Source organism: Electrona antarctica (genome assembly GCF_951216825.1).
Source record: "Electrona antarctica genome assembly, chromosome: 15".
NCBI lineage: Eukaryota > Metazoa > Chordata > Actinopteri > Myctophiformes > Myctophidae > Electrona > Electrona antarctica.
This window is the reverse complement of record NC_136796.1, coordinates 15674365-15701741: the sequence shown is the minus strand read 5'-3', so window position 1 is coordinate 15701741 and position 27377 is coordinate 15674365. Positions and strand designations below refer to the sequence as shown.

General features: G+C 41.2%; 2 protein-coding genes across 5 annotated transcripts in view; both read right to left on the bottom strand.

The window, feature by feature from the left end:
- LOC306938986 (cell adhesion molecule CEACAM20) overlaps positions 1-16194 on the bottom strand; it is a 30679-nt gene extending 14485 nt beyond the window's left edge. For 2 of the 3 annotated variants that reach the window (XM_079523408.1, XM_079523410.1), the window contains exons 1-8: positions 16084-16194; positions 15420-15764; positions 10564-10727; positions 9916-10048; positions 7307-7585; positions 4183-4455; positions 1892-2146; positions 63-180 (exon numbers count right to left, since the gene is read on the bottom strand). In XM_079523408.1, coding sequence (XP_079379534.1) covers positions 63-180; positions 1892-2146; positions 4183-4455; positions 7307-7585; positions 9916-10048; positions 10564-10727; positions 15420-15764; positions 16084-16132 — 1616 coding nt within the window. In that variant the 5' untranslated portion in view covers positions 16133-16194. Of the gene's footprint in view, positions 1-62; positions 181-1891; positions 2147-4182; positions 4456-7306; positions 7586-9915; positions 10049-10559; positions 10728-15419; positions 15765-16083 lie in introns of all 3 variants that reach the window. The other variant, XM_079523409.1, reaches the window with a different exon arrangement.
- A 536-nt stretch (positions 16195-16730) lies between these two features.
- Positions 16731-27170, bottom strand: gpn3 (GPN-loop GTPase 3). Of its 2 annotated transcripts, none has more exons than XM_079522301.1 (8): positions 26931-27170; positions 23053-23161; positions 21782-21949; positions 21375-21499; positions 21031-21146; positions 20425-20521; positions 18521-18649; positions 16731-17320 (listed from the first exon to the last, which is right to left on the bottom strand). In XM_079522301.1, the coding sequence occupies exons 1-8, from the start codon at positions 26976-26978 to the stop codon at positions 17258-17260; spliced, it is 855 nt and encodes a 284-aa protein (XP_079378427.1). In that variant the 5' UTR covers positions 26979-27170; the 3' UTR covers positions 16731-17257. The 2 variants fall into 2 exon arrangements, with proteins under 2 accessions (XP_079378427.1, XP_079378428.1); XM_079522302.1 differs by lacking the exon at positions 26931-27170 and adding an exon at positions 26792-26837.
- Positions 27171-27377: the final 207 nt, after the last annotated feature.

Here is a 27377-nt window from a genome sequence, read left to right as displayed (position 1 = left end):
AGCTCTTTAGTTTGCAGCATCTTTTTAGAAACCTAAAAAAAAATGGGTTTATGAGAACTTACGTTCGTTGCCGTTGGAAGTACACAGCCCCGGCGATGGCAGCAGCCAGGACAATCAAGACCGCGATGACGATCCCAGCGATGGCGCCATCCGAAAGACCCTCATCCAGCGCTCCTTCCTCTGTGGAAAAGACATGGTATACGGTTTCAAAAGTGTCGTTTTGTGGTTTAGTTATGTGTTCAGTCATCAGCAATGGGGGGATGGTTGGTTTGATTCCATTCTAAAAGGTATAAGGTATTAAGAGTGTACTAAGTAGAGCTTGTAAATAGCATGGCTTTTAAGATGCTCATGTGGGATATTCTGCACATGTCATTTTAATGAAATATATAATATTATAATTATAAGAGATTTATTGAAAGATTACTGCTATTTGTTTAAAAAAAAGCTTTATACCCTGTATAACATACATAACGATGCAATGTGACATATGTCTGTTTACACAATGCTGTTCCCCATTTTCAACAGTTTTTATAATATTTTGACACTTGCTTTGCAATGTAAATGTATGCTTTCTCATGCCAATAAAGCTCCTTTGAATTGAATTGAAATAAATCATTACCGTGAACTATTATCATTATTGGAACATGTATTGTTTATAACGGAACCACACCTGTAATAAAGTATGACAACTTACAAGGGATGGGTCACAAACCAGTTGAGTTAGTGTGCAGATAAATGACACACAATGCAATTTCATATTTTATTACATCTACAGACCACTATGGTTTTGACCCTTGTACTTCTTACTATTGGTTACTTGTAATATTGGTTATATACTGGTTCTGCCACTAGCTAGATGTCATGTATCAAACAAGAAGGTGAACAACATCTTAATGTAGAGAGAATTTATGGAATGTGTAATGCGGGTCAAAGTGCTTCATAAGCAGCACAAGGACAGATGCAAATATAATGTTGAGACAATTCTTCTCAATAATACTACTGTTTATTACACGGCTAGGTTGAATGCTTGATTCTGATTGGTCAGTCGCTGAATTCAGCTGTGTGTTATTTCTTGTTATTACATGGCTTGGTTGAATGCTTGATTCTGATTGGTCAATCGCTTAATTCAGCGGTGAATTATGTGTCGATAATGACCTCTCCGCTGTATAACAGACCACTGCCTAATCAAACCCTCTGAGCACCAGCTGCGCGGCTGCGCCCCGCTTGATTTACTGCTGTTTCCAACATGACAGCCATGTAAACACACACACACAGTGACACACTAGTGACACACAATTATGTGTCACTAGTCGGGATATAATTCACCTTCAGGGAGTGTAACCACCTCGGCTTCGCCTCGGTGGTTAAACTCCCTGTCGGTGAATTATCTCCCGACAATGACCACCTAGCCAGATATTATCCCTTACATAATGTCCACTCTGCTCTATAACAGACCGCTGCCTAATCAAAGGCTAAGAGCACCTACTGCGCTGCTTGGATTTTATGCGGTATCCAACATGACAGCCATGTAAACACAAAATATAATTTACAACTAAACATTGCTCTCAAGAATGTTTTTGAAAACATTTGACGCAATAAATAGATGATGCAGTCATTGCAGTAACGGAAAATTGATTCCATTTGATCAACTCACTACCTTGTTTTCCGAGGTGACTTGTGCTGCACTGGACGGACGGCCAGCACTTTGTTTTGTTGTTACTTTTGGGTAAATGTATTAATCTATTCATTAAGTAGCCGTGTAATAAGCCACCTCCGCTCCTCGTCGGTGGCTAATCACCCTGTCTGTGATTTGTTTTTTTATCAACAATGACCACCTAGCCATTCATTACCCCCTTGCATATTTTGTATTAGTATCATATGTTATTCTGACCTTTGACAGACAGCTTATGCATGGCTGAGACACTCAGCCCGGTGACGGCATTGTGTGCCTCGCAGGTGTACATCCCTGTGTTCTTGTAGACGGCCTTTTCGATGAGGTACTCGGCTGTGGTGACGGCGGTTTTCGTCCCGTTGAACTTCCAGGTGTAGGTGGCGGCGGGCATGGACATGGCCGCGCACGTCAGTTTCACCACATCATTGATCTCCACGGCTTCCTCGGCCTCAACCGCCGCTGCCTCGGGACCGTCTGAAAACAAAGAGGAAGAGAGAGATGACATAGGTTTCTTTTTTTTCTTTTTTTTTTTACTTCATTTTTATTGAAGAAAAGACAGACAAAAAACCAAAAACCAAAAGACAAGACGGGAAAAAAAAGAACAAAAAGAGGAAGACAAAAAAGACAAAGCTGCATTTTTCATATTACAAGATACATTCATTGAAATCCTATTGCATTATCACTAGGCTGAGAGAAGAGATCCCACTTTTCCCACATTTTATAGAACTTATCCTTTTGTAGTCTAAGTATGAATGTTAGTTTTTCCATAACATACAGTTCCTCAGTAATGTCCATCCAATGTTCTTTCGTTGGTGGGTCCTGTTGGTACCAGCGTCGTGTGATCGCTTTCTTACTTGTCGCTAAGAGGATCTTGATTAAATATTTATCATGTATTAGAAACTCTTCAGGGATATTTCCCAGCAGTAAGAAGGAACAAGTCAGAGGTATCTCAAAACACAGAATGGTCTCCAAGGTGGAGTGGATATCCTGCCAGTATTTCTGAATTTTAGGACAAGTCCAGAATATATGAGCGTGGCCCGCTCCCATGTGACATAGGTTTCTTTTAATTTATAAATGTATATATTTGAGGTGCCCTTCTTACTTGAAGCAGTATTTGGCCCAGTCTACTTTGTCACATCCACATCCAGACCTCAACAATACGCTTACTTTAAAATACCAAAAATCCTTAATGCCGTTGGACGGAGGTCTTTCTGCTACAAAGCCCCATCTGATTGGCTTCAGGACTTCCCTACATTCACATCTTGATTCAACTTGTTTATGCTTAAGTTCTAAGTACCAGTATTAACATAGACACTGATGTATTTGCACTGTGCCCTTCTTTCCTCTGTTGTTTACCAGCTGGTGATGTGGTGGCTGGGGTGGGCGGAAGAGGGTGAGCAAGCTGTCTGTGTATATATGCATGCATGTATCTGTATACTGTATGTTTCTATGTATCTTGTTCATGTTTTTATGGGTCCCCATAAAAACTGCTGCATATCAAGGGGCTATCCCTTCAATTACAATCTAAATCTAAATCTTTCATGTATAATTACCATTTATTTACTATCCATTACTTTCTCAGTGCTTTACCAATATAATGCTGGTGCATGCTGGATCACTGGCATCATGAATGCGTGAGACCAGATGGTGATTGGGTTAGAATTCTTAGGAATGGAAGGAAAATGTCAAGAGAACTACGTACAAGGTTGATTCAATTCAAAATTATAAATAGAATATATTGGACACCATCAAGATTGTTTAGGGTCGGCTTGACTGATGGTCCTGAATGCTGGAGGTGTCAGGATAGAGACGGTACACTTTTACACATGCTTTGGGGCTGTCCCAAAATTAAGGAATATTGGACTGCTATACATGAAAGACTGGAGAAAATAACAGGCATACACATTCCTTTTTCACCCAGTCTGTTCATTCTGGGGGATCCTGCCACATTGAGGCATGTTGCTCCTCCTTTAGCTGAATGGATACAAACGGCCATTATGTCAGGTAGGAGGCTGTTGGTCAAGGACTGGAAGGCTCCATCTGCACCTGCTCCATCCCTCTGGGATGCCTCGATGGGACTATTGGCCGTTTACGAGTCATTTGAGGCTGCTCAATAGGATGGACGACTATGACTTAAAATGGGGCTTTTACCATATGCACGTATCAGGACTCTGATTAGTTTCTGGCTCTGAGTGAGCTCTGAACGGGCTGCAACTTTAGAAAAATACACTGAAGGAATATATCTAGAATTGGGCTGGGGTGGACTGCGGGATATTTCTGTGCATCTCTGTTATATTGTTTTGTTTTGTGTTTGTTTTGTTATGCATTTCTTTGGTTGTGTTTTGTCTATGTCTATGTCAATGTTTCATATACAAAAGAAAATTAATAAAGTACAAATCATAAAAAAAGAAAATGAATGCGTGAGACCCGTGAGTGTGTGCATGCATGTGTGTTTGTGCGAGCATGACAGAGAGAGATCATGTGTACAAGTGATCATCATTCCTACTCACAGTTGACCACCATCTTGTAGGTGGCAGAGTCAGTGTTGACAGCGTTGGTGAGATCACAACGGTACTCCCCGTTATCTCCCTTCTGCACAGGTTTGATTGACACCTTGTCTGCCAACACAGACACGCGGTCGCCAGGAGACAGTGGCTTGCCATCCTTGAACCAAGCTTGTGTCGTCGCCTTGCCCGCGGTCGCCTGGCAACTCAGATTGGCCGTCTGTTTGCCAGCGAGGAGCGTCTCCGTGGGGCCTGTGAGGGTTGTACCTGACACTGCCTCTGTAAATATTATGACAGAGAGAGATCACAAGAGATGGAGGGTGTTAGAAAGGGTCCTCAAACTAGGTACATGTCTGTCTTGATGCACCTTTTCAGGATTACTACCGCAGAAAGAATATCCCTAGCAGTTGCTGTGGATTAAATTTAAGTAGGCTAGCATTTTAATAACTTTAACAATTACATTGAATTAATATGAGTTAGTCATTTTATGTTCTGTTAATAAAGCTAGCTTTAGTTAAATTATTTACAAGTAAATAATTATATATAAAACACAAAGAAAGGTTATGGTGAAAAAACCCTTACAAGAAAAAAGTAAACAAGACCACAAAAAAACAAACTGTTGTCCCCTGGGCCCGAAGAGCCTTTCTTGTGGAAGTGGGTGTTTTTCCAGTGGGCCAGGTGTTGCATGGTACTGAAGGCAGTGGAGTGGAATGTGGTCTTGTGTTATGGTGGAATAATGGGCATGATGCTCAGCCAGGCAGCCACTCACTGTTTGTTGTTCCAGCATGTGAGTGAATTCACCTGCACTCTAGCATTAGTGCATGAGAATATTTCATTGGGGACAACCTGTTTGAGGTAGTTGAGGAGTTTACAGTAGGTTGGCAAAACTATGCTTGGCAAATCACTGTAAGACATTTTCTAAAGTTATTTACTGGATAACCCATGCACCCTAAAACATAAGAAATAGCACGCGCACACGCACGCGCGCGCACACACACACACACACCTCCCCCCCAGACCCCTGGTTGTTGTCCCCCATTTGATTTTCCCGCAAATGTATCTATCCATCAACCTATTGTACTATTTCTGCTAGTTGGATATCATATGGATGTTCCCGGCGTGTTCCCTGACTGAGTAAACTCTGAATCCTATTGTGCTATTTATGTGAATAGAATATCATAATGCTGTTCCCGTGACACCCTATCCTATAGCATTCATCTCATGCTCCCTGAGTAGTACCTTATGGTGTCCCTAAACACTCACACCCATACACACCAGCATACAGGTGCACGCACGGACACACGCACGCACGTCAGAGGGGGACATATCCCATTGCTGAGTGTCATTACATCCACTCTCTGGCATATGTACCTATGGCCTCTGTATGTCTTCTTAACCCAAACTATGTATGATGTCTGGTCCCATTACAATTCAATGGGTTTTCAGACAACACTAGACATTATGTATGGACCCTTTACCCATAACAACTACTATCATGTGTTATAAAATTATACTTGCTAAATTTAAATAATAAAAAGTTTACCAGTCATTTATGTTTGTTCTGTGTCACTGAACCTGGTTACAGAACAAAATGTTACTTACAAGTAAAATATGACTTGCAAAATATAAATGTCACTCGGGAGTTGTTTACCATCTCTTGTCTGCCTCCCTCTCTTTCTGCCCTGACCCACATTGCGTCCCCTGTAAACATTTCTCTCACCTCATAGCACCTATTTCTGTCTAAATTATTGTTCTAGAATCAACACAAGAACCAATTGTAATGTTGGCAATGCTGGAACTTGAGTCATCATATTTGTCCTCACTGTAGTACGTTGCAATCAAATTCTAGATAAGATTGTGGGCTAACCGCCAAAAATGTTATGCATGAAATGGAAATATCTCTTTCCCAGGTCTTAACCTCCCTCTTCCACTTCTCTTTTTTATTTTTCTCTTTTTTCTCAAAAGAAAAGAACCCTGCCAAAACCTTTAGGGCATTCGGAAAGACCATGTTCTAGTAAAGCAGGTTTTTGGAATCCCCCCCCCCACACACACACACACACGCATGCACGCACGCTCGCTCGCTCACACACACACAGGTTGTCTGCCGTCAAGTGCAAAACAACACCTCCTCACTGTCTACGACACTCCCTCCCCCCCCCCCACAAGAAAAAAAAGGGTACAAAATTCCCCCTGTACTAATTACACACTTCACAGGATACAAACCGGCTTGGTCGCCTGAGAGCAGCTCTCAGGTGTGTGTGTGTGTGTGTGTGTTTTGTGCAACCTGCAAGGGAGTCAGTCACCATAGTCTTATATAGTATATACCGTGTGTGTGTGTGTGTGTGTGTGTGTGTGTGTGTGTGTGTGTGTGTGTGTGTGTGTGTGTGTGTGTGTGTGTGTGCATACACGGACACGCACAGGCGTGCATGTTTGTGTCGACAAAACAGTTTCATGCCTGGAGGCCACAGAGCCAAAAAACAGGTTCTGATCGTTTTCTTTTTTTCTTCCATCGAGTCATTGTAAAAGCTTAGGCTTGCTAAATGAATACCTTCTACGAACACAGTCCCATAATGTAGGAAGTGCTAGCATTCTGGCTATGTCACAATGATGTCTTTGGCAAACCACTCTCTCACTGCAAATTGTTTTAGCTCTCCCTCATCATTCAGTGTCATAATTGCTAGCGCTAACATAAACACAATCACTTCTTTCTTTTTTTTTTTTTTACTTGAACAGTAGCTTTCCTATTCTGGGCATGCCATTACAGGCTAACATTCAGCAAAAAAATAGCAGATCTACAAACTCACAAATGCATCACAACATGATGTGTTATGAACTAGGAGATTTGGTATATAGAGGGGGGGGTGGGCCAAGGATAGACCCCAGGATAGACCCCAGGGGAACGCCGGTCAACAAAGTATAATGTGGTGAAAGGGGTGTTGGCAAATAAAAGAAAATAATAAATAAACAAATACATTGTCATTTTTAAGACATGTACCTTAATTATATTATTTCATTTCCTGAAAAATGAACATTTTGGTGTCTTCTTTGGTAACATTGGTGGTTTCTTCCCGACAGCAGAGATGTAGGGCTTAAATTAAGTGGTAAATAATGAGTTAGATAGAGCACTCACGCATCACAGTGAATTGGATCACTTTGGAGGACACGGAGCGTAGCGTCTTGGCGTTGTTGGCCACGCAGGAGTAGTTTCCACTGTGTGCTTCAGTCAGCTTCTCCAGAACCAGACTTGCGGCCGTTTCCTTTGCCAGCGCTGCTCCGTTGTGGTGCCATGCGACAGTAGCAGGGGGGCTGGACTGTGTGGTGCAGGACAGCGCGAGCTTGCCGTCCATTCTGAGGACCATGCTGGCTGGAATCGCTGGCGTGGCGGCCAATACGACCATTTCTGGACCATCTATAAAGGAAGCAACAATACGGAGGGTTAAGATTAATTCATGCCGATGTGGCTTGCAGGAGTTTAGCCGTCTAGTTCTGTGTGTGTCCCGGAGATATTCTTGCAACCCAGCGCCACATTTCTTGTTCACACACACTCAGACATGCTGCCACAAAAGAAATTCACATATGTTTTACAATACATTATACTAACAGCCCTTCGGCTGTTTAATTTTTGTTCATTTAAAAACTTGATCCAACCAGGGAACACTCACCAAGCATTCATGCTGTTTTAGAGAAAGACCCGGCTGCTATATATATATATTCACAGTTACTGATATGATTTTGTATGTTCACAATCACAACGGGAACTACCAGCACAGACACTGGATACTAGTAGGCCTACTACTGTTCAACACTGAGCAGGTGAGTTAAGTCCCTAAACTGTGACGAGTTCATCTAGATTCAAGAATGATACTGCATGTGAGAGAAAGTGAGAAGTTTCATTCAGGGTTTTCATTACTTCATCAACCCAGGCACAGTTCCCCCCCTAACTGTCCTGAATCCTGATATGTATTCCGCTTCCGCACTCCAGTTCATCTTAATCAGTGTACATTTCTCAGGTGAAAAGAACAGCTCGTTTGTGTCCTCCTATTAAGCCACAGCCAGCTTTTCCTGTCATACAGGTGTACGCAAAGGGAAGATCTAATCGCAACTTTATCCTGCCAGCTGCAATCCAACTAGTCCCGACTGGAATCAGCCACTGACTGAGCAACACATTTACAATCTTTATTGCATACTCTTTATACTTGGGTCGGACATCTCTAGGTACCTGACGATTCGATTCCGATTCATTCGATTATAAATCGATTACCAATGCATCACGATTCCAATACATGATTTATTTCCAACTCACTGTGTGCCTAATAAACAAAGCACTTTCCAATGATCCATAATAAAAACAGATACATTTTCTTTTATTTATTTATTTGTATTTATTATACTACAAAAAAAATAAAAATAAGCAGCTTTCTTTAAAAGAAATCACACCCGTGTGAACTGAGTGGTGCAACTCCCCCCCCCCCCCCCCCCCCCCCCTCCACGGACATTGCTGTTCCTTGGAGTGGTTGCACCACTCAAAAATAATGAATTCTGTAAAACATACCAAAAAAATCGTAAATAAAATAAGATTTCTGTAAATTAATTTATAATCTTCCATGTCCGCATCTTGATTAATCCATTATTGATTTTATTTCCCCCCCCCTTCTTTATACACATTTAACAGGTCAATCAATTAAATTGATTGATTGATTGATTATACAGAACAACGTTCCAAAATGCAGAAGTAGGACGATAAAGCAAAAGTCAAGTGCTCGGGTGGCAAATTGGTAAAGTCCCCTGCCCACCGCCCACCACACACCAATGGGCGTTGTCGGTTTGAATCCACCGTGGTGCAACAGGCTTTATCGGGCATCTACATGTACTGTATGTGAACACAATTGGCCCATGTTCAGGGGAGGGAAGCCGGGCGGAGAGGGTGATTGCATGTACTCCTGTCTACATACGTGCTCCCGTTGGGGGTTCCTCACTGGCAGGTGAGTCAGTGGAATACAACAGTACGTCCTCCCATCGGGGGCTCCTCACTGGCAGTAATCAATTTGCATAACAACGAAATTGTGGACAAAAAGTGTAAAACATAATTGGCTACTCAAAATAAAGAAAAAAAAACAAATGTCTCAATCACTGATAATGTTAATACTATTGATAAGAGTATCATGCAAAAGAATTGTGGAGGGGGGGGGGGGGGGGGGTTATGTCTTTATTGATAGGAGGTCATCGGGATTGGGATTCGAACCTGCAACATGCTGTCAGCGGTGCCTGGACCACCACGCCGGCAGCCCGGGCCATGCAAATCAGGTCTAATGCAATCATTGCAATCCACCTCATCCTAGCATCTGATTCACTTCCACTGATCGAATTCTTCCTCCCAAAGTTCACCGATTCTCAGTTAATGATTAACAGAGGTACAGTATGATACATTGTAGCAACAGGTCTCAGGAACTTCCTGTCGATTAGAGGTGTGTGACCACAGGGCGCTGTGTGTTTACAGTGGTTAAACGGTTATGATGTGGAAAACAGTCTGAATGTACTTTCTGGGGCTGTGGAGAACAGGATGGGGAGCAATGCACTGACCATGCACATGAAGAGATTATGCCTGTCATTTGTCTTCAATCAAGCACATTTTGTGAAACCGAAATACTGATGGAACATTGTGGTGCTAGTTTGGATGCCACTGGCTGCATCAACATTACCACAAAAACAGGAAACGAGACTACAGTAGCGTGTACTCACAGCTGACAGAGAGGTTGAAGGGTGCACTCTTCTCTGAGCCCAGTTTGTTGGTGGCGGAGCAATAGATGGGACCCACTAAGTCTGTCCTCAGAGGATCCTTCACCGTCAGTGTACTAGAGGAGCCTAGAGGAACCTGCAATACAGTTCAACAGACAAATTAGACAATAGACACAGAATAAAACAGATAAAACTAGGGATGTTAATAGTTAATCATTAATCATTCATTATTAATCGATCCTTCAGAAATTATTCAAACAAACATAACAGTTAATTAACAGTTTTAATTAATAGAAAATTCTGTCAAGAAAAAACATATGTGGTTCTATCATTGGGCGGTTTTCTGTGAATGTAATGCTGTCTGCGCAAGCGTGGCTGAGGAACATTAAAAAAATTACCCCACCTTCACCTTGGTAGCCACAGAATTTCATTTTATTCCTCATACAAATATGCCATAAATATTTTATTAAGGAATATAATATGCCTTTGGCCCTTTTGTATTCTTTCTGTATATCAGCAAAATGTAGATATTTGTGTTTATATTTATGTTTAAGGTTATCAATAATGAATGAATCGATAATTGACATCCCTAATCCAGTAAATTACATTTCTACCTCAGTCACAATCGTTTGGTGAAAGCCTCAAACCCACCGTGGTTAAAGTGAGTTTCTTGCCGTCGGCCACTATGGGTGTGGTTCCGTTGTTCCAGGCGAACGTGATGAAGGAACCCGTGGCAGAACAGGTCAGAACCACGGTACTGTTGAGCTCCACTGCCTCCGTCACGCTGGACTTAATGGCAACGTCACTTACCGGCACTGTGATTCAATGAGGAGAGAGTAGAGAAGGGAGGCAAAGTAGGTTTAAAATTAAAACAAAGAACTGCTAGCACATAAATGGACGTTTTAATGACACATAAGGTACACATAGGCATACACGGACATGTTTTGCCGTCAAGCCTTCTTCAGCGTCAGGCAAAGAAGTTGTCATGTACAGTACATGGTCAAATAGTCATGTATACGTCAAGGTTTTTGTATATCAGTGACATTTCAACAATGATGCAATTCAATGTGCTTTACACAAAACATCAAGCAAACCCTGTGTGTGCACACTGCACAGGGTACAGGGGGCCCTTCTACTGTAGCTCTGTGGTTAGAGCATAGCACTTATTCTGCCAGGGTTAGAGGCTCCAGTAAAAGCTATAGCATGGTATATTGTGAATACATACAGCTTTTCTGATGAATCCATAGTCAGAATAGGCATTTTCAGAGTTGGTACAGCTTTTCCAAAGTAAAAGGTCCAGCATAATTAAAATCACCTTCAATATAAGGCTGGGGAAAACATTAGATTCTTAAGATAATCAAGAACATAATGGCACCTTCACATTATTAAATAAGGTATCATTGATGGTCAAAATATTGGACCTAACGGAAATGGAAGCTGCATAATCAATTGTTTCAGAGGTAATTTTTGTGAGGATACAGACTGTTTGCTTTTTATCATTCATTTAGACAACACAATTGTGTGAAAATGAAATGTTAAAAACACACACACGATACACCGATAAAAATCTATATAATTTGCCCAGCCCTAATTCAATGAGGTGTCCCTAGCACCGCACAAACCACACCTGTTCAGCACAATGCTATAGCGTTGACTTGTGCTTTGTGAGAGCATGCCATTATGAACGCATACTGTGATTCAGTTTTCTCCCGCCTTTATTCAAAACAGGTTTGTGTTTGTTTGCGCAAATCTGGTTATTTTAGAACCAGATTCGTTCCAATAGATCTGTATCCTGGAATGTGATGTCATTAGAGATGAGGCATTAGTAGGAATGTGCTAATCATATCGTAGGAAAGTAAAGGAGTAGTAACCCGTTCTGACTAGAGCTTTACAGAGAAACGTACTGGTCAGTTTATAATATTGAACATGCACGACACGTCTGTTGTTGACAGAAGTTTTAAGGGAAAGAAAGAAATTATGTTGTAGACAATATTACACATACACACTGTGGCTGTGTATGTTTGTGTCAGTAGTAAGGTATTAACAATAACATTTTGAGAGAGAGCCAGAGTTGTATGAGGGTGGGGCGTCTGGGGCGACCTGATAGCTGAGAAGTATTTCCTGTCTCTCTCTGCAGTAACTATCAAATAAAGGCTCAATAAAGCCTCCAAAAAGTAGGCATCAGGCTCAGTTCTAATTAGGCAGTATTATTTTCCTTTTCCAATTCCATTTGGAATTCCATTTATTCATGTTTTTATTCCCCTAATAATTTTAATTGATTTATTTGCACAGGAATTTCTCAATTATTGGCCTTAAAATAATGAAACCATTGGTTGAACCATAGATTAGAGGAGTTGTGCACACCTATAAAGTTAAATGAAGCACTTACTCAAAATTCAAACACATTTTTTAGTTTTAAGTAGGCCTAACACATTCAAACAGGGTGAATTATTCTAAGTGCTCTTATAAACCCTGAGGTGAGTGAAGAGAGGGAGGGTGAGGTTATTTGCTATGCAAGCAGAGCAGTGTCTGTCAACTCAGCCCTGGGACTGAAAGAGAGAGAGAGAGAGCGTGCGAGAGAGAGAGAGAGAGAGAGAGAGAGAGAGAGAGAGAGAGAGAGAGAGAGAGCGAGAGAGAGAAATGAATAGTGAGTGAAGGAGTGGCTACTATGAGGAGCTGTTGTGAAAGGTGGTTGACATAACTGCAGGTGGCTTACAACAGTAAAAAGAATGGAGCATGCGCAATGCGCATGGTGGAAAGAGAGAGAGGGAAATAAAAAAACCTTTTCAACGAAGTATAGGGTTTAAGTGGTTACTGGTGTAATAAAGACTGACAGGAGGTTAACAAAAATAAAACACACAAGAAAGAAAGGAAGAATGGAAACAGACACAAGGAAAAAAGAAGGTTAAAGAGCAGTAATAAGGTAGAAAATAAAGCAATTCAATGAAAACTCTCAGATGAACATGTCACACCTACAGTCAGAGCATACGTGCAAAGTAAACCTTCCTTGTATACATAATGGTTAACAATGGTTAACACAGTCAGAGTTCTGTAGTACAGTACTGATGCGGTTATAGGGCTGACTGTGTGTCTGACCCTGATGTACGTGTCGTGACCAGCGTTTTTTCCCCCCAGATTGAATAACGGTCACGAAATTTCAGCAGCCTTTGCATGAAATGGCCCTACAGCTCACGGTCAATTTACAGTACATCTAATCTAGAAGACATTAGGACGTGGTATCAATAACCTCTTGGTATAGTGATGATAATAACTGAAGGACATTATAGGCCAGTCAATCTAACATTTGACCCAAAAGAAAATGATGTGATGAGGTCAGCACATGTGGGAACATGTGCATTGGCATTGGGTTCAGCATCATGAAAACCGCCTAGTTTGACACATTACATGCTTCTTAAAGCATCATTAAAATTAGATTTTGTTTTGCCTATAGGTTTTTAATGGTACTCCAACTTTCAACCCCTGAATTTACCATGATCCAAAATTTCTATAATTCTCAATTTTGAATATGTTATTTGGATGACCCTAAGGATCATAAAAAACCTTGAACAATTACTATTACTAATTTATTTTTGGTCAGGCCCTTTTTTTGTTTAGATTGACTGGCCTATTAGTCACGTTGGACAGAATAAGAAACTATAAGGTCATAAGCTGATTTCCATCCAAGACTTGACTAATCTGTATACTGTATGTGATCAGTCCTTAACTGACAAGAGTAACAGGGGCCACTTCAGATGTGAGTGAATGTATTATTTAATTTATGGTACTGTACGAGTTAATGTCCTTTATATAGGCTTTAGGCTTATGTCTCCCATCGCACAATAGTTCTCATATAGGTCAGAACCCCAAAGCGGGTGACAAACAGCGATGGATCCCTGAATGGGCCTGCCAGGCCCAGATGCCCAAAGATCAAAACATTGAGACCCACTGTTCCAGAGCCTGTCTCTGAATTTCAGAAGCTGAACCAAAAAGACACCACATAAAGTGTGGCACATTTTATGAACAGGAAAAACAGGCAACCTGGAAGGCTCATTCAAGATGATCAGTCTCAAGCATCTCTGCTCACAAAAGGCTTTATTTACCGTCCTCTCTGGTTGCCCACAGTCACTGGACCTTCTGTATAACACAGGCAAGCTTTTGGGGCACTTAGATGTATTTCAGGACTGTGTCAAAGATCTACAAACATTCACCAGATGATAAGTAAGTAGCCTTGCCGAGCCATGAGGCCCATAGGGCAGGAGCCTATCTCCTGTTTCTGTAGCGGGAGGCAGCTTGATGTACCAGATGATAGTTATATATAAATAATAAAGGCAATATCAATTATGAAATAGGTGTGGCACTGTGGACATGAAAAACAATGCAAAGACTTTTACAATGATGACAGCTTACAGATGTTTGTGTATGGACAGTATGATGCAGATTGACGTTCAGAATGAGTTTCAGTTCCTTCTTTCTTTTTCTCAGTTAACCGCCAGTCTGAGGTTTGTCTGAAAGTGTCTTGCCAAGCAAGTTCCGTTTCTTTACCATCACTGTGCAGAACTTTGTTACTGATGTGACACATGAAAAGAGTATGGCCCAAACCGCACCAATGATTCACCATGCAGTTCCTTCTTATTCCCCATTGCTGCTGATGAGACAAATATCCATTTCCCCCCTCTTTAGTCTTGTGACTTTTGTTCCCAACCTCATATTCTACTGTAATGTCTCGACTCATTAGTTGTAGTCAGCAGTCTATAGTAAACAGGTAACGCAGCCAGGGTCATTCCTAATTGACATCGCAACACTCCCCTGATATGATTTGTTGGGGTTTGTTCACATTCAAACCAACAAACCTGAACATGAATGGATTGTGCAGGGTGGATGACATGAATGGATGTTTTTAAATCATATTGTCCTAAGAGGTGATTATATATACTGTACACAACCATTAGTTATATCATTTTTAAGAATATAACTTTCTATGAATTGGAATGATGTATACACCCTGACACCTCTGTATACACAGGCATGCACACACACATTTTCCAGTTCAATTAGCATGGATGGATATACAGAAAGTGGGTTGCTTCATGTCTTGGCACTGGATACAGACAGCTCAGAAATCTGAAATATCTGCCAGCACGTTTGGCTCTTCTACATTCTAATAAATTATCTAAATTCACACACAAAAGCTGCAACTTATGCGGCCTACAGGTGACATCATTCCAATTCAGGCAGGCAAGGGGTAGCTATAGCCAGGGCCACACCCTGAAGAGGTACAGTGAAAACACCTACTGTAAATGGCCTTCATGTTGTAGGATATAGGTTATGTCCATTTTGAGAATCAATTATTTTTTCATTTTCTTTACATTGTCTATGACCATGTAGTATTATTGTAAATGTAGCCTTTTTTTCTAGGACTAACTTTATCTTCCTACAATTAGCAATTTGTTTTATTATTATTATTTTTGTTTAAGTTATTCAACTTAAAATAAAACACAGCAACTCACCCAGAACTTGGAGTTTGGTTTCACCTGTCTGCGTTTCTCCTTTCTTGTTAACCATTTGCACTGCATAATCTCCATTGTCTGTGGTTTTCAGTGGGCCCAACGTCAGAATGCCGTTGGTCTTATTGATGAACACGCGTCCCTTGTAATCTTCAGCGATATTCTCCACGCCACCGCCGCCGCTCACCAAGGTAACAATTGGAACCAGTTCGTCCCCTCCGTTAAACGTCCAGGCCATGGTCAAGAAGGTTTCCCCGGGTTCCAAATCGGGCTTGATGGTGACATTCTTCCCAACAACACCGTCAAGTGGCCCGTCGTGTGGGAGAAGGTCCTGCCCCGCACAGCATCCTATAAAGCACCGCCACCAGCACCTGTTAAGTTATTGTTGGCTATACGCTTTGGATTTCACAAATCAAATAGTCTAAAAGTGCAGGTCAATTATGCGGTTGATTATGGTAATAATAAAATAGCAAAGCTATTTTACGAATACTTTTATTATAGGTTTAATAGGTTATTATATAAACGGAATGCATAGCCTAGAGATGGCGTAAATATTAAACACATTTTCCATTATATAATTGCGTCACAAAAACTTTATAGCAATACATTTGCTCCATACTGTATGTAGTATATGTAACCTATGTGTTCAAATAAAATAAAAACTTACCAAATACGGATAAGAATAACACAAATGACTTCAAATTAAACACATCCATCCTGAAACGATTCAAGTCTATCCAGCAAGGCGACAGTGAACAATACTCCTACCTGTTGCTTTTAAAAAGTGCAGTAGTCTTGGTACACACCCAGTCAAGGTGAGAGCTTATCAGACCGCCTCTTCTTCACAAAGAACTGTGCGATGGGGTGTGAGTCATTTCAGAAGGATTTACTCACATTCCATGTGGGTTAAAGGTTGTTTTGCGTATACTTACCCAGCCATTCACAAATGTACAACTCCAAGTTAATTTAAGGAACATGCATATATCTGTATAATAACAAAACTTACATAGTGAAGAGTTATTGCCTTGGCACAAACTGTAAGTGTAAGCCATAGTTAGAATCACGCATTTCATTGTAAAATTGTCAGGGATTCACACAAAAAAGATCTTCACTATTACAGTAAGTACAATAACCAAGTTGGGATATCTTGTACAGCCTAAGTGTAAATTGAAATGATTGGTAATTGTTCAACAAGACACTACTGACCTCTGGTGGAAATGTACAGAAAACAAAAAGGTTGAGAAATACATTGCATTATGAATTCCACAATAATTCTAGTGAAACTAGAAGCTAAAATCAAACAAGCAACTCATGTAATGTCAGTAGAATTTATTACATTCACTCCGGACTCAGCATTCACAACACACAAATGCAAACATAAACAAACACACTTTGCACTTTTGGTGAGCTGCTATTTATCAAACATTTCTACATTTCTCTCCTTTGAGATGATCACCATTGTTTCCGTATCGTTTATTGCTCTCAATATCATAAAATACTTTGAGCTACACTCTACACGCAAAAGATGCAACACAAATAATCGGCAACGCGAAAACATGCGTAAAGATGTGTTATATTGGGTAACTGCTAATAAGCCAAAGTACAAATATCTTAACAGACCAAACAAAAATAACGTCTTAAAACAAGTCATTCCCAGCATTCAGAAGTCGGCTATGAATGTGCATTTTCCCCCTTGACATCACTTGTTCAGTGATAAGGTTCCACCTCAACCTTAAATGTCTCTTCTCTTTGATTGTTGCAGGTAAAAACAGCCATTTGCATTTGACGCACTTAGGATGACTCTGCATATGGTTGTCGGTATGATCAACAGTTCACTTTTCTTATGTTGTCTTGTCTTGAAATAATTCATCATAATTTTCGTAACCTTCCTCTGGCTCAACCTCCTATAGGAACAGACAAGGTATGAAAGCAAATTAGTGCTCTATAAGGGTTAAATAGTAAATACATAATATAATTTGATAAGTGTTGATAAGTTTGCACTTATCAAGCACTGTCATGTCACACATATGCATCAGATGGGAGCAAGGACAGTTGTGGTGCATTGACAGCTTTGAAGTGTGTCCATTGCACCTGACGTCAGCGACGTGTGGAGTTCACCTTTATCAGGCATCGACCAATATGAAAGAAGCTCGAAAGGCTCACCCCACTTAGCAGCCATTTCACTTGTACTTTTCTTTTAGTGAGCTAACCATGACAACTTAAAGGGGAAAACCACCCATTTTCAACATTTTACTATGTCATTAATATACCTTAGAGCTGTTGTGTGATAATAATAAAAAAGCCCCCCCCATTCTGTGTTTCCTAGAACTGTAATTATGAAAGAAATCATTAACATGGTGAAACACATCTTGATGACATCATCAAGATGTGATTCACCATGTTAATGATTTTTTTCAGACCTCCAATTCTAGGAAACACAGAATGGGGGGACTTTTTTATTATTTCCACACAACAGCTCTAAGGTATATTAATGACATAGTAAAATGTTGAAAATGAGTGGAATGCCCCTTTAAGTGAAATGAACTACACACAAGAAAATCAGCACAAGAGCTGGGCGCTGGCTCTGAGTCTCACAGGCACTGCCAACAACCTGCAAAGCAACAGGCTTGCATTGGCTACAATGCTTCGGACGCGGAAATTTAACCGTACCCTTATGCTCAATTTATACTTTAGGGTATACTTTATACCCTAAAACAGTTGATCTACAAGCTCAGAATGCGTTGTGAGCTTGTTTGTAGATAGGCTATTTTGGGCGTTGGATGTTGAAAATGAGTGGAATGCCCCTTTAAGTGAAATGAACTACACACAAGAAAATCAGCACAAGAGCTGGGCGCTGGCTCTGAGTCTCACAGGCACTGCCAACAACCTGCAAAGCAACAGGCTTGCATTGGCTACAATGCTTCGGACGCGGAAATGTAACCGTACCCTTATGCTCAATTTATACTTTAGGGTATACTTTATACCCTAAAACAGCTGATCTACAAGCTCAGAATGCGTTGTGAGCTCGTTTGTAGATAGGCTATTTTGGGGCGTTGGCATGGTTCACCAAGTATGACGAAGTATAAGTCAGGCATTATATTTACCTTTGGTTCTTTGACCTCCAGATCTTCTCCATACTGTATAGAGAAATCAATGTGTTGCAGCACTATATTGATTCCTTCCTCATCTGTACGATCAAATGGCAGGAATCTCACCATGCTGTAGTCATCAATCTAGACACAACGCAAGCACACAATTTCAATGAAGAGGACGGACTCCCTGCATGATGTATTATGAGTTTGGACTTTGACTCAACACTCAAGAAAATGTTATCATGGTGAGAGATCCCATTATCTGGATAATTTGGAATATTTGCAAGCAACTTTAAAACGCTGTCTAGCTCGATAACATACCAGTTTATTCAGTGTTTCCTTAGTGTCAGACGGTGGGAATATTGTTACATCACTACGAACACAAGAGTGTCTCAGAAAAAGTGAGCATGTTGATATTTTTGTCTTCTTTAAAACAAAAAAATATATATAGTAGTGGATTCTATGTCACAATGCCAGTTGAACTTTATTTTACTCGATTTTAAAGATATTGGGGGAATATGTATTTGCCAGGGCAGACATGGACGTGCACGTAGACTCGGGTATGGGCATGAGTTAAACTTTTAATAAACTGTAAAAAGTCCTATTTGATTGTATTAAACGTTAGTTTGTGAAGTGCCCTTGTCTTAGTTAAAGCAGTTATGTGCAGCACACTGCAGAGTCATTTGTCTTGCTTATGAGGACTGAAGATTTTCACAATAGGGTGGCTGGTAGTGTTGCACGGGCCGGCTTTTTTGCATAACGCGCCCGTCCCGTCCCGCCACAGGAGCCAGCCCGCACCAACCTGCCCCGCAAAACAATATATTAATCAATAACCTGCCCGTTTTCGCATCGCATGCATAATCGCATTTGCTTGATTGCCAGAGAGAGAGAGGTGACGGTCCCTCGGATGAACATATAAAACTTAAGCCCAAGTTGCCCAACACTTACACATACGTGACATGACATAGGCCGCCACCTATCTGTTTTGGAACGGTTCACTTCACTCAGCATTCAGTGTAGCTCTCCACTCGAAATGAATTAATCTCTGCATGTTCTCATTTTAGTTTCGATTGTGCCTATCCTTCAACTTCGTTGCACGGCGGTGGTACCGCACACCCAAAATAGCCGCCCTACAAGCATGCGACGCATTGGGAGCTTGTACTGATCCTATAATTCTGTGTGTGCGCACTGTGCACGCCTGCACGGTCACACGCTCAATTAAGAAAGATTTAATTCAGATGCGCTAATGACGCCGGCCAGGTTCAGACTTAAAGCCTCAGAGGGGCGAGAGCCGAGAGGGGAATTGTTTTAACATGCAGTTCAGGATGGAGAGGACACTTTTCTCCGACGGTCAAAAAGGAAGGGGCTAAGCCCCCTTTCATAAGCACAAGATGAGCAACAGAACAAGCTGATGATTTCAGCAGGAGGAGTAGGAGAGCAGTTACCGGAATGCTGATTTTCTCCTTTTTTGGGGAAAGGGGGGGGGGGGGGGGTGACCCGCCGCGCCCGCTGCGCGATAATTGCGCTGAAAATCTTGACCCATCCGCCCGCCCCGCGGGACCTGCGGGCCGGCCCGCACACCACTAGTGGCTGGGGCTATATCATTTATTTTGGTTTACAAAATGTAATTTAATGTTGAAGGAGAGATTTTATGCACATCTCATTATAGCAAATTATAAATAAAAAGGAGTTAACAATATGTACTTAACACCTTGTAATAACTGATGAAAGTGTAGCCATGAGCAGTAATGTAGAAAAAAATAGAAAATTGAGATGCATTGTAGAATTACAATCGGGTGAATCTAATCGAATTGTGAGGCCAATGCAAATTCACACGTCATCATCATTTAAATCAATCTGATCTATTGAGAGAGGGGTACAGTGTACCACAAGGTGAGGTGCAGTGTAAAACCTACTAGACCACAGATGGCTGTAGTTAGCTTCCTGAACTTCTCACTTCTTAGTGTATCAGAGTTGTCCTCCATCATGGAGTACATGTCTGGATCCAGGTATCTGGTAAAAAAAAGAACACAACATTCAAAATGTTGAATGCAAAAACATTGCTTTATTGTGGACATATGTACTGTATGTATATTTCTAATTTGAGAATGGGTTCCCTAAATGTATGTATCACAAAGTTTACAGCACTGTAAGAAAACAAAAACAAACGTTTGAACGAACGGCAGAGAAAAGATTCAATGATTTAAGGTTTATCACGATAGTCGTGAGGAATTACAAAAGCATTTATATGAAAATGTTTTGAAATTGTGAAATGAACTCAATATCAACAGCACGAGGGAGCTATAAATCAAGTTTCTGTATAATTTCCATAGGCCAACTGTATGAAATCATAGCTGCGGTGTCAAGCTGTGCTTACTTTGACACCACGGCTATGATTGCGGCCAGGGCAGCCCTCCTTGGATTTGTCTAAATATGCATATAAAGTATTATGCTATAGGCATACAAAGTATTAAAGCATCACAACACAAGACAAGACGGCAAAATAAATAAACCAAATGTACTTTTCAATTTCCTTCTTGGACTTGGGGCTGAGCAGGTCCATCTTGGTCATAATGTTAACTTGGGGAATCTCCAGTATTACCATGGCACTGAGGGCAGCCATGACTCCTGCGATAAACTACAGATCCGGAGAGAGGATTCAGATAAAATGATCACTTTGAGAATGGTATTAATGTATTTAAATCAGTCAATAAATATCTATACTCTATATCGTGCATCGTACATGCACTTTACATACTGCAGTTACAATGAAATAAAGTGTATGTAAAAAAAAAAAAAAAAAAGTCAGACCGTAAATGTTTTTAAAGCACAATGAACACAAGCAGATTGGGGACTGGACGATTACCTTAAAAGTCTCCACCATGAACTGGGAGTCGACCAGAAAGACACCACACACCCTGAACTCCCACTGCTGCAGCTGTTCCACTAGCTGTCTCATCACTGGTAGGTGGGTGTACAGCTCTATCTGACCTGCAACATGACCCCAGACATTTTGTAAACATATGACAAATTTCACAATCACAATATTTAACTGAAAGGTTGCAATCGGAGGGCTCTATATGTTTTAAACAGAACCTTTTTTGGTTAACTCAATGGCTGCCAAGGACTTAGTTAACTTCTTTTTCATGTCCTGGACTGCCAAGGATGTGTTTTTCGTGTTTTTTAAATAAAAATATATATAATGGTGGCGGTCTGGGACTTTTGGCGCCCCCTGGTGGCGGTTAAGTATGTTTGTCACAGCTGGGACCTTACCAGGGCAGTCAAACAGTATGTAGTCATCTTCCACATGACCAAGGTTCTCCTCCAGCCAGTCAAAGTTTTGGGCAAAGTATTCCATGCAGAAGACCAAGCCTCCGTTAGGACCAAACCTCAGGGTGTCGTCCTCCATTACGTCGTCCACCTGGATCAGCTCACGGATGTCTTAATTAAGACAGAAAATCCATCAGAACAATCGTCAGTGGTCATTGGCACCGAACAGGAAACATTCCAAGGGCCCTGGTTTGACAGGCTAGTACCTCACCTCATTGATTACAACATTATGCCTCACAACACTTAAACCCTATACTTAGTTGACCAGGATCCCCAAACCAAATACCTGATCCCCTCCTATTTATTCTCTACACACCAAATGTATTCATCAAAAATCTACAAGCTTACAATGTGTCACAACAACAACACATTGTGAGCTTGTAGATTTGCTACCTTTGCTGTAGGATTGCTCCCAGAATAAAATTCCTGAGTTCTAAAACTGCATTAAAGTGAGAGCACGGAAAGGGCAAGTGAGGAGAAAAGTTTGGTTAGTGTTTACAGCCTGGAGACGCATGGTTTAATAAATATTGAGCACCCCTGAATTATCTTCTGACAATAACTAATAAACAACAGGAGCTTAAATATCCTTAGAAACTATCCTTCTGCTGAACATGGGTGATGATGAAAATGGTAATGCTCTTTCTCCAATAGGGTACACCGGTACAGTATGAGTATATGCACAGAATAAGGGCCGATTCATACTCCTATTTTAGAGCCGAATAAAAGTCGGTTCGGCTCTGTAGAGCCTACAATGTGACGTCATTTGAGGTTCGGGGGGGCGGGTACCGCCCTAAAGTCGGCTCTTCGGTGCTACTGAAAATTTCTGACGAGCCGAAATCATTTCGGCACTACAGCGCCGAAACAGCGGTAAAATAGGAGTATGAATCGGCCCTAACTCTTCCTACTTCCAGGCACCCTTACATACGTCCTTCACGGGTGTCGATGATACTAATGAAGGCTCTGTTCCATTTAGTGTACAGTGGTTCTCAAACTTCTTAATTTCAAGGACCCCCATGTGCATGTGTTTAGTTAGACATACCAACAGTCAGACACACCATGAGTCAGACACCATGAGTCAGACACCCTCCAGAAGGAAGTAGGAAGAGGCACTGAAGTAGGAAGAGTTATTCTGTGTGCATAGAGCCTATTGCCATTTTCAGGATAAAGTCGGAATGGAAGAAAGGCTGCCAATGTAGCTGGCAGACAGTCCTGACCTGCCATGACTGGGTAGTCAAAGTGTTCTGCTGCAGGGTCCAGATTCACCACCTGAACAGAACGGTTGATTGCCTCTGCATGTTGGATCATAGTGGAACAGTAGGTACTCTGAAATGACAAGGCAAAAACACAATTAGCATATCATCAAGTCATGTGTGGTATAAGTTACAGAGAGTTTCAACGGATACAGGAAAAGTGGGCACCCTAGTCACAATTTGCAAGTACACTAGTTTTTTGAGGGGCCTATGCACAGCTTTGTGTGTTTGTAGCACGGAATGTGATGAATTGATTGGCTGATCACGGAATGTGATGTATGATGATGTATGATGATAAGATCGCCCTTGGCGACACACAGAGTTGTAACACCAGCCAGAAAACAGCCCATACATCCAAACAGAAAAGTCCTATCCGATTGTATTAAACAACGTTAAACTCACCAACATAATGGCAACATTGCAGCTGTACAAAAAGCTTGAATTATCCTCTTTCTATCTGCAAAGTGTTTGTTTCATAAAATTCCACCGTAGACATGTTATGAGCTACTTTCTGTCAAGACATTCTGTGCAGGTGATAATTCTTCCAAGTGTTATTTTTTGGAAGTACTCGTTTTCAGTAACGCAAACTCCTGCTGCCCTCTGCATTATGTGCAATTTCAGGTGGTAAGCAGGGCTGTGGCCCTAGAATGTCTCTGATGTTACATACATTGGCAACTTGGCAAGTATTTCACATCACAATACAGAGCCATAGAACACCCGTGTCAGCTTCCAGTTAGCGGCGTGACATAAATGTGATCGGCGCTCCGTTTGTACTCACCCATTAAATAATTCCAAAGACTTGGAGCCAGATATAGTCCTTTCATATCCATGTGGAAGTTCTGGCATAAAACATGTGTTTAGTCAAATATCTCCACTTTTTCACAAGAAGACATTCACTCCGGGCTGAGGGGCTCGGAATGGCAGCTAGACTGAAATTACCAAAACTTCCACTGCTCATCACAAACATCATCATTACCAATTGACCAGGGTAACACAAATGTGTGGGGCAAAGTACGTTTTATGCCAGAACTATCACATGGATATGAAAGTAGAGGACTCCCAAGTCTTTGGAATTATTTATTGAGCGAGTACACACGGAGCACCGACCACATTTATGCTGCCACAAACCGGCTCTGTATAGAGGGTATGCGCATGCTTAAAGTGAATGGCACATCGAGTGGCAAAGCAACATGCAAAGTGAGTTTAACATTGTTTAATGTTGTTTAATGCAGTCAGATAGGACTTTTCTGTTTGGATGTATGGGCTGTCAAGGCCAGGAAAGTAGTTTTGCCACTCAGTAGGCGTTCCTGCATAACTTCCTGGTTTGATGATGATGTCACGCGCATACCCTCTATAGTGAAATACTTGCCAATGTATGTAACATCAGAGACATTCTAGGGCTAGCAGGGCTGTCGAGTGATATACAAGTGCTTCCAAACTCAAACACACAAAATTATCAACCCATTAAAAATAATCTAGTGTTGCAAATTGCGACTAGACTGTAGACTATGTGAAATTGGCAAATTTCCCAAAATTTAATTTAATTTTTATTATTATTGTTTTAAATGGTCTGAAATAATGTTAAGTAGGCCTACATGATTTGAACATGCACTGTACTTATCAGACCAAATGTAACCTTCAATGTAAAATTAAGCCCATAATGGTTAGTATCCACAATTTGGCACAATTTCTAGAAATTGTTGTAACATAAGGCTAGGCCTTATGTCACATGTTCAAATGTAACTTTACCTTATTTCAGACCATTGTCCAAAGCATATATTTATTCTTTCTTTCTCTATTTTTACATATTAAGAAAAAATAGCCAATTTAACATTGAAGTGCGGACTTCTTCTCACTCAGGTCCCCACGTGCCGCCTACAGAAACAATATTAGCTTCCCGTTAACGTTAACGCGTGAGCGTCACAAACAAACCTAGCCGCAATTTGCAACTCTAGATTTTTGTCTCCACCAGGCCGAAGGCATGGGGAGAGAGTATGTTTTGCACTCCGTCCGTGTGTGTGTCCGTCCTTCCTTCCGTCCTTCCGTCCTTCCGTCCGTCTGTGAACAGCTAATCTCCGGCACCGTTAACCCGGTCGATGCCAAACTTTGCACACACACTCCCTGGATGCCAACGATGAACCTCTGCCCCACATTTTCCAGAACGGCCTGTTATAGCGCCACCATGAGGCAGCTTTTCACATTTTTACCTAAAACTGCACCGATCTGCGTGAAATGTTGCATGCACACTCCCCAGAGGCCGAGGACAAACCTTTGACCTGCATTTTCCGCATCTGCCTTTTATAGCGCCACCAGGAGGCCGACTTTTGTAAAACACATTTTTTGATATTACTCCTCCAGATTCTGTTCAAAAATCTCACAAATCGTTACACAGTATCTCTATGGTCATGTGCTCAAGTTGGATCTGTCCCATATTTCATATTCCATCCTAATTGGTTATAATTGGCTTTCACAGTTTGCAAGATTGCCCCGTTTTGAACAAAAGCCTCAAATCATGAACGCAGCATGCAATTTACGTGAAATCTTTCACACATTTTCTTACTAGGCTGAGGAATATATCCCACCCTTTTCACATTGGCCTGTTATAGCGCCACCAACAGGTTGATTTTTGCAAAACACATTTTTGGAACAAAATGCCTCAAATCATCCAATTGCCATCAAAGGCGTATGAAGAAATGGCAAACGGTACACATGATCTCTGTAGTCATGTGATCAAGACGAGTCTGTTGGATTTCTCAGATTGTACACTGATTGGCTAAGATTGCCTTCCAAAGTTTTCAGGAGTGGCCCGTTTTGTACAAAATGCTGCACATGTCCTGCTCATCCAGAATTCTATCCTTAGAGATGCTATGAGTGATCTGGCTCTGCATTTCCTCAACAAAATGAAGAAAATTGTTGCAAAAACAAATAAAAAAAAACATCCTCCTAAACATTTTGCCAAACATCACACACACTCCTATCCTCCTGGTGGAGACCTGTGCCCGGAAGGGCACTTTTTCTAGTTTTATAATGGGATGAATCTAGAGTTGCAATACCCTCCATTGACTCCCCACTCATCATTTTGCGTTTGCGATCTGCTTGTCTTAAACGACGTTAAACTCACCAACATTGCAGCTGCAGTCCAAGCTTGAATTATTCTCTTTCAATCTGCAAAGCTTGTTTTTCATAAAAATCCCCCGTAGACATGTTATGAGCTACTTTCTGTCAAGAAGAAGAAATGTTGGAGTTTGGAAGCGCTCGTTTTTATTAAGGGGTCGCGCTGCTGCCTCCTGCATTATGTGCAAATGCGAAACAGATGCATGCAGGGACGTTCAGTGACATACGACGAGCGCTTCCAAACTCCAGCACTTAGAAAAAGAATCACTTGCACAGAATTTCTTGACAGAAAGTAGCTCATAACATGTCTACGGGGGATTTTTATAAAAAACAAGCTTTGCAGATTGAAAGAGAATAATTCAAGCTTGGACTACAGCTGCAATGTTGGTGAGTTTAACGTCGTTTAAGACAAGCAGATCGCAAACGCAAAATGATGAGTGGGGAGTCAATGGAGGGTATTGCAACTCTAGATTCATCCCATTATACAAAAATCTAGAGTTGCAAATTGCGGCTAAAACAAACCAACATTTATATTAAATTACCTGTACTGTAATTTCCAGAAGAATCTTTCCATCAATAAAACACTCACCAGAGCTTCTCACCTCACTTCTCGTGCTCTCAAATCTATGCAGTTGTGTTGTGTAGAACTCGTGAATTTGGCAAATTAGTCAAAACAGAACCTAAGTAACATAATTTAACAAATGTCGGTGTGACACAATGAATGTTACCTTTCCACTGCCAGCTGGTCCCATCACTAGTTGGCAGTAGCGAGGCATTTTGACTCTCCTCTCCTCGCTCAGGTTTGTAGTTTGTACCCCGGTCAGACTTTATATTCTACACATTCAAGCATGTTTCTGTTGTCAAACGGTGTGTGTATACCTTATTCTACAACATTCACACATGCTGTTGTGTTGACAACATGCGCCCGCGCGCTACATCTGCGTATCTGCCAGTGTTGCCAAATTGCGTGAGTGAAACAAGCAACTAGGTCTATGAAAACAAGCCCAAAAAGAAGCGCAACTTTACAAAAAAAGAAGCCCGAAGGCGCTTATAATAAGCGGACATGGCAACGTCTCTGCTTCTTCTTCGTCGCTTGTTGTTGCCGTCATCATCCTTTGTTTTTCCTCAGTTGAGAAACTACTTACGCAGCCCACAGCGCCATCCACTGTCGCGAG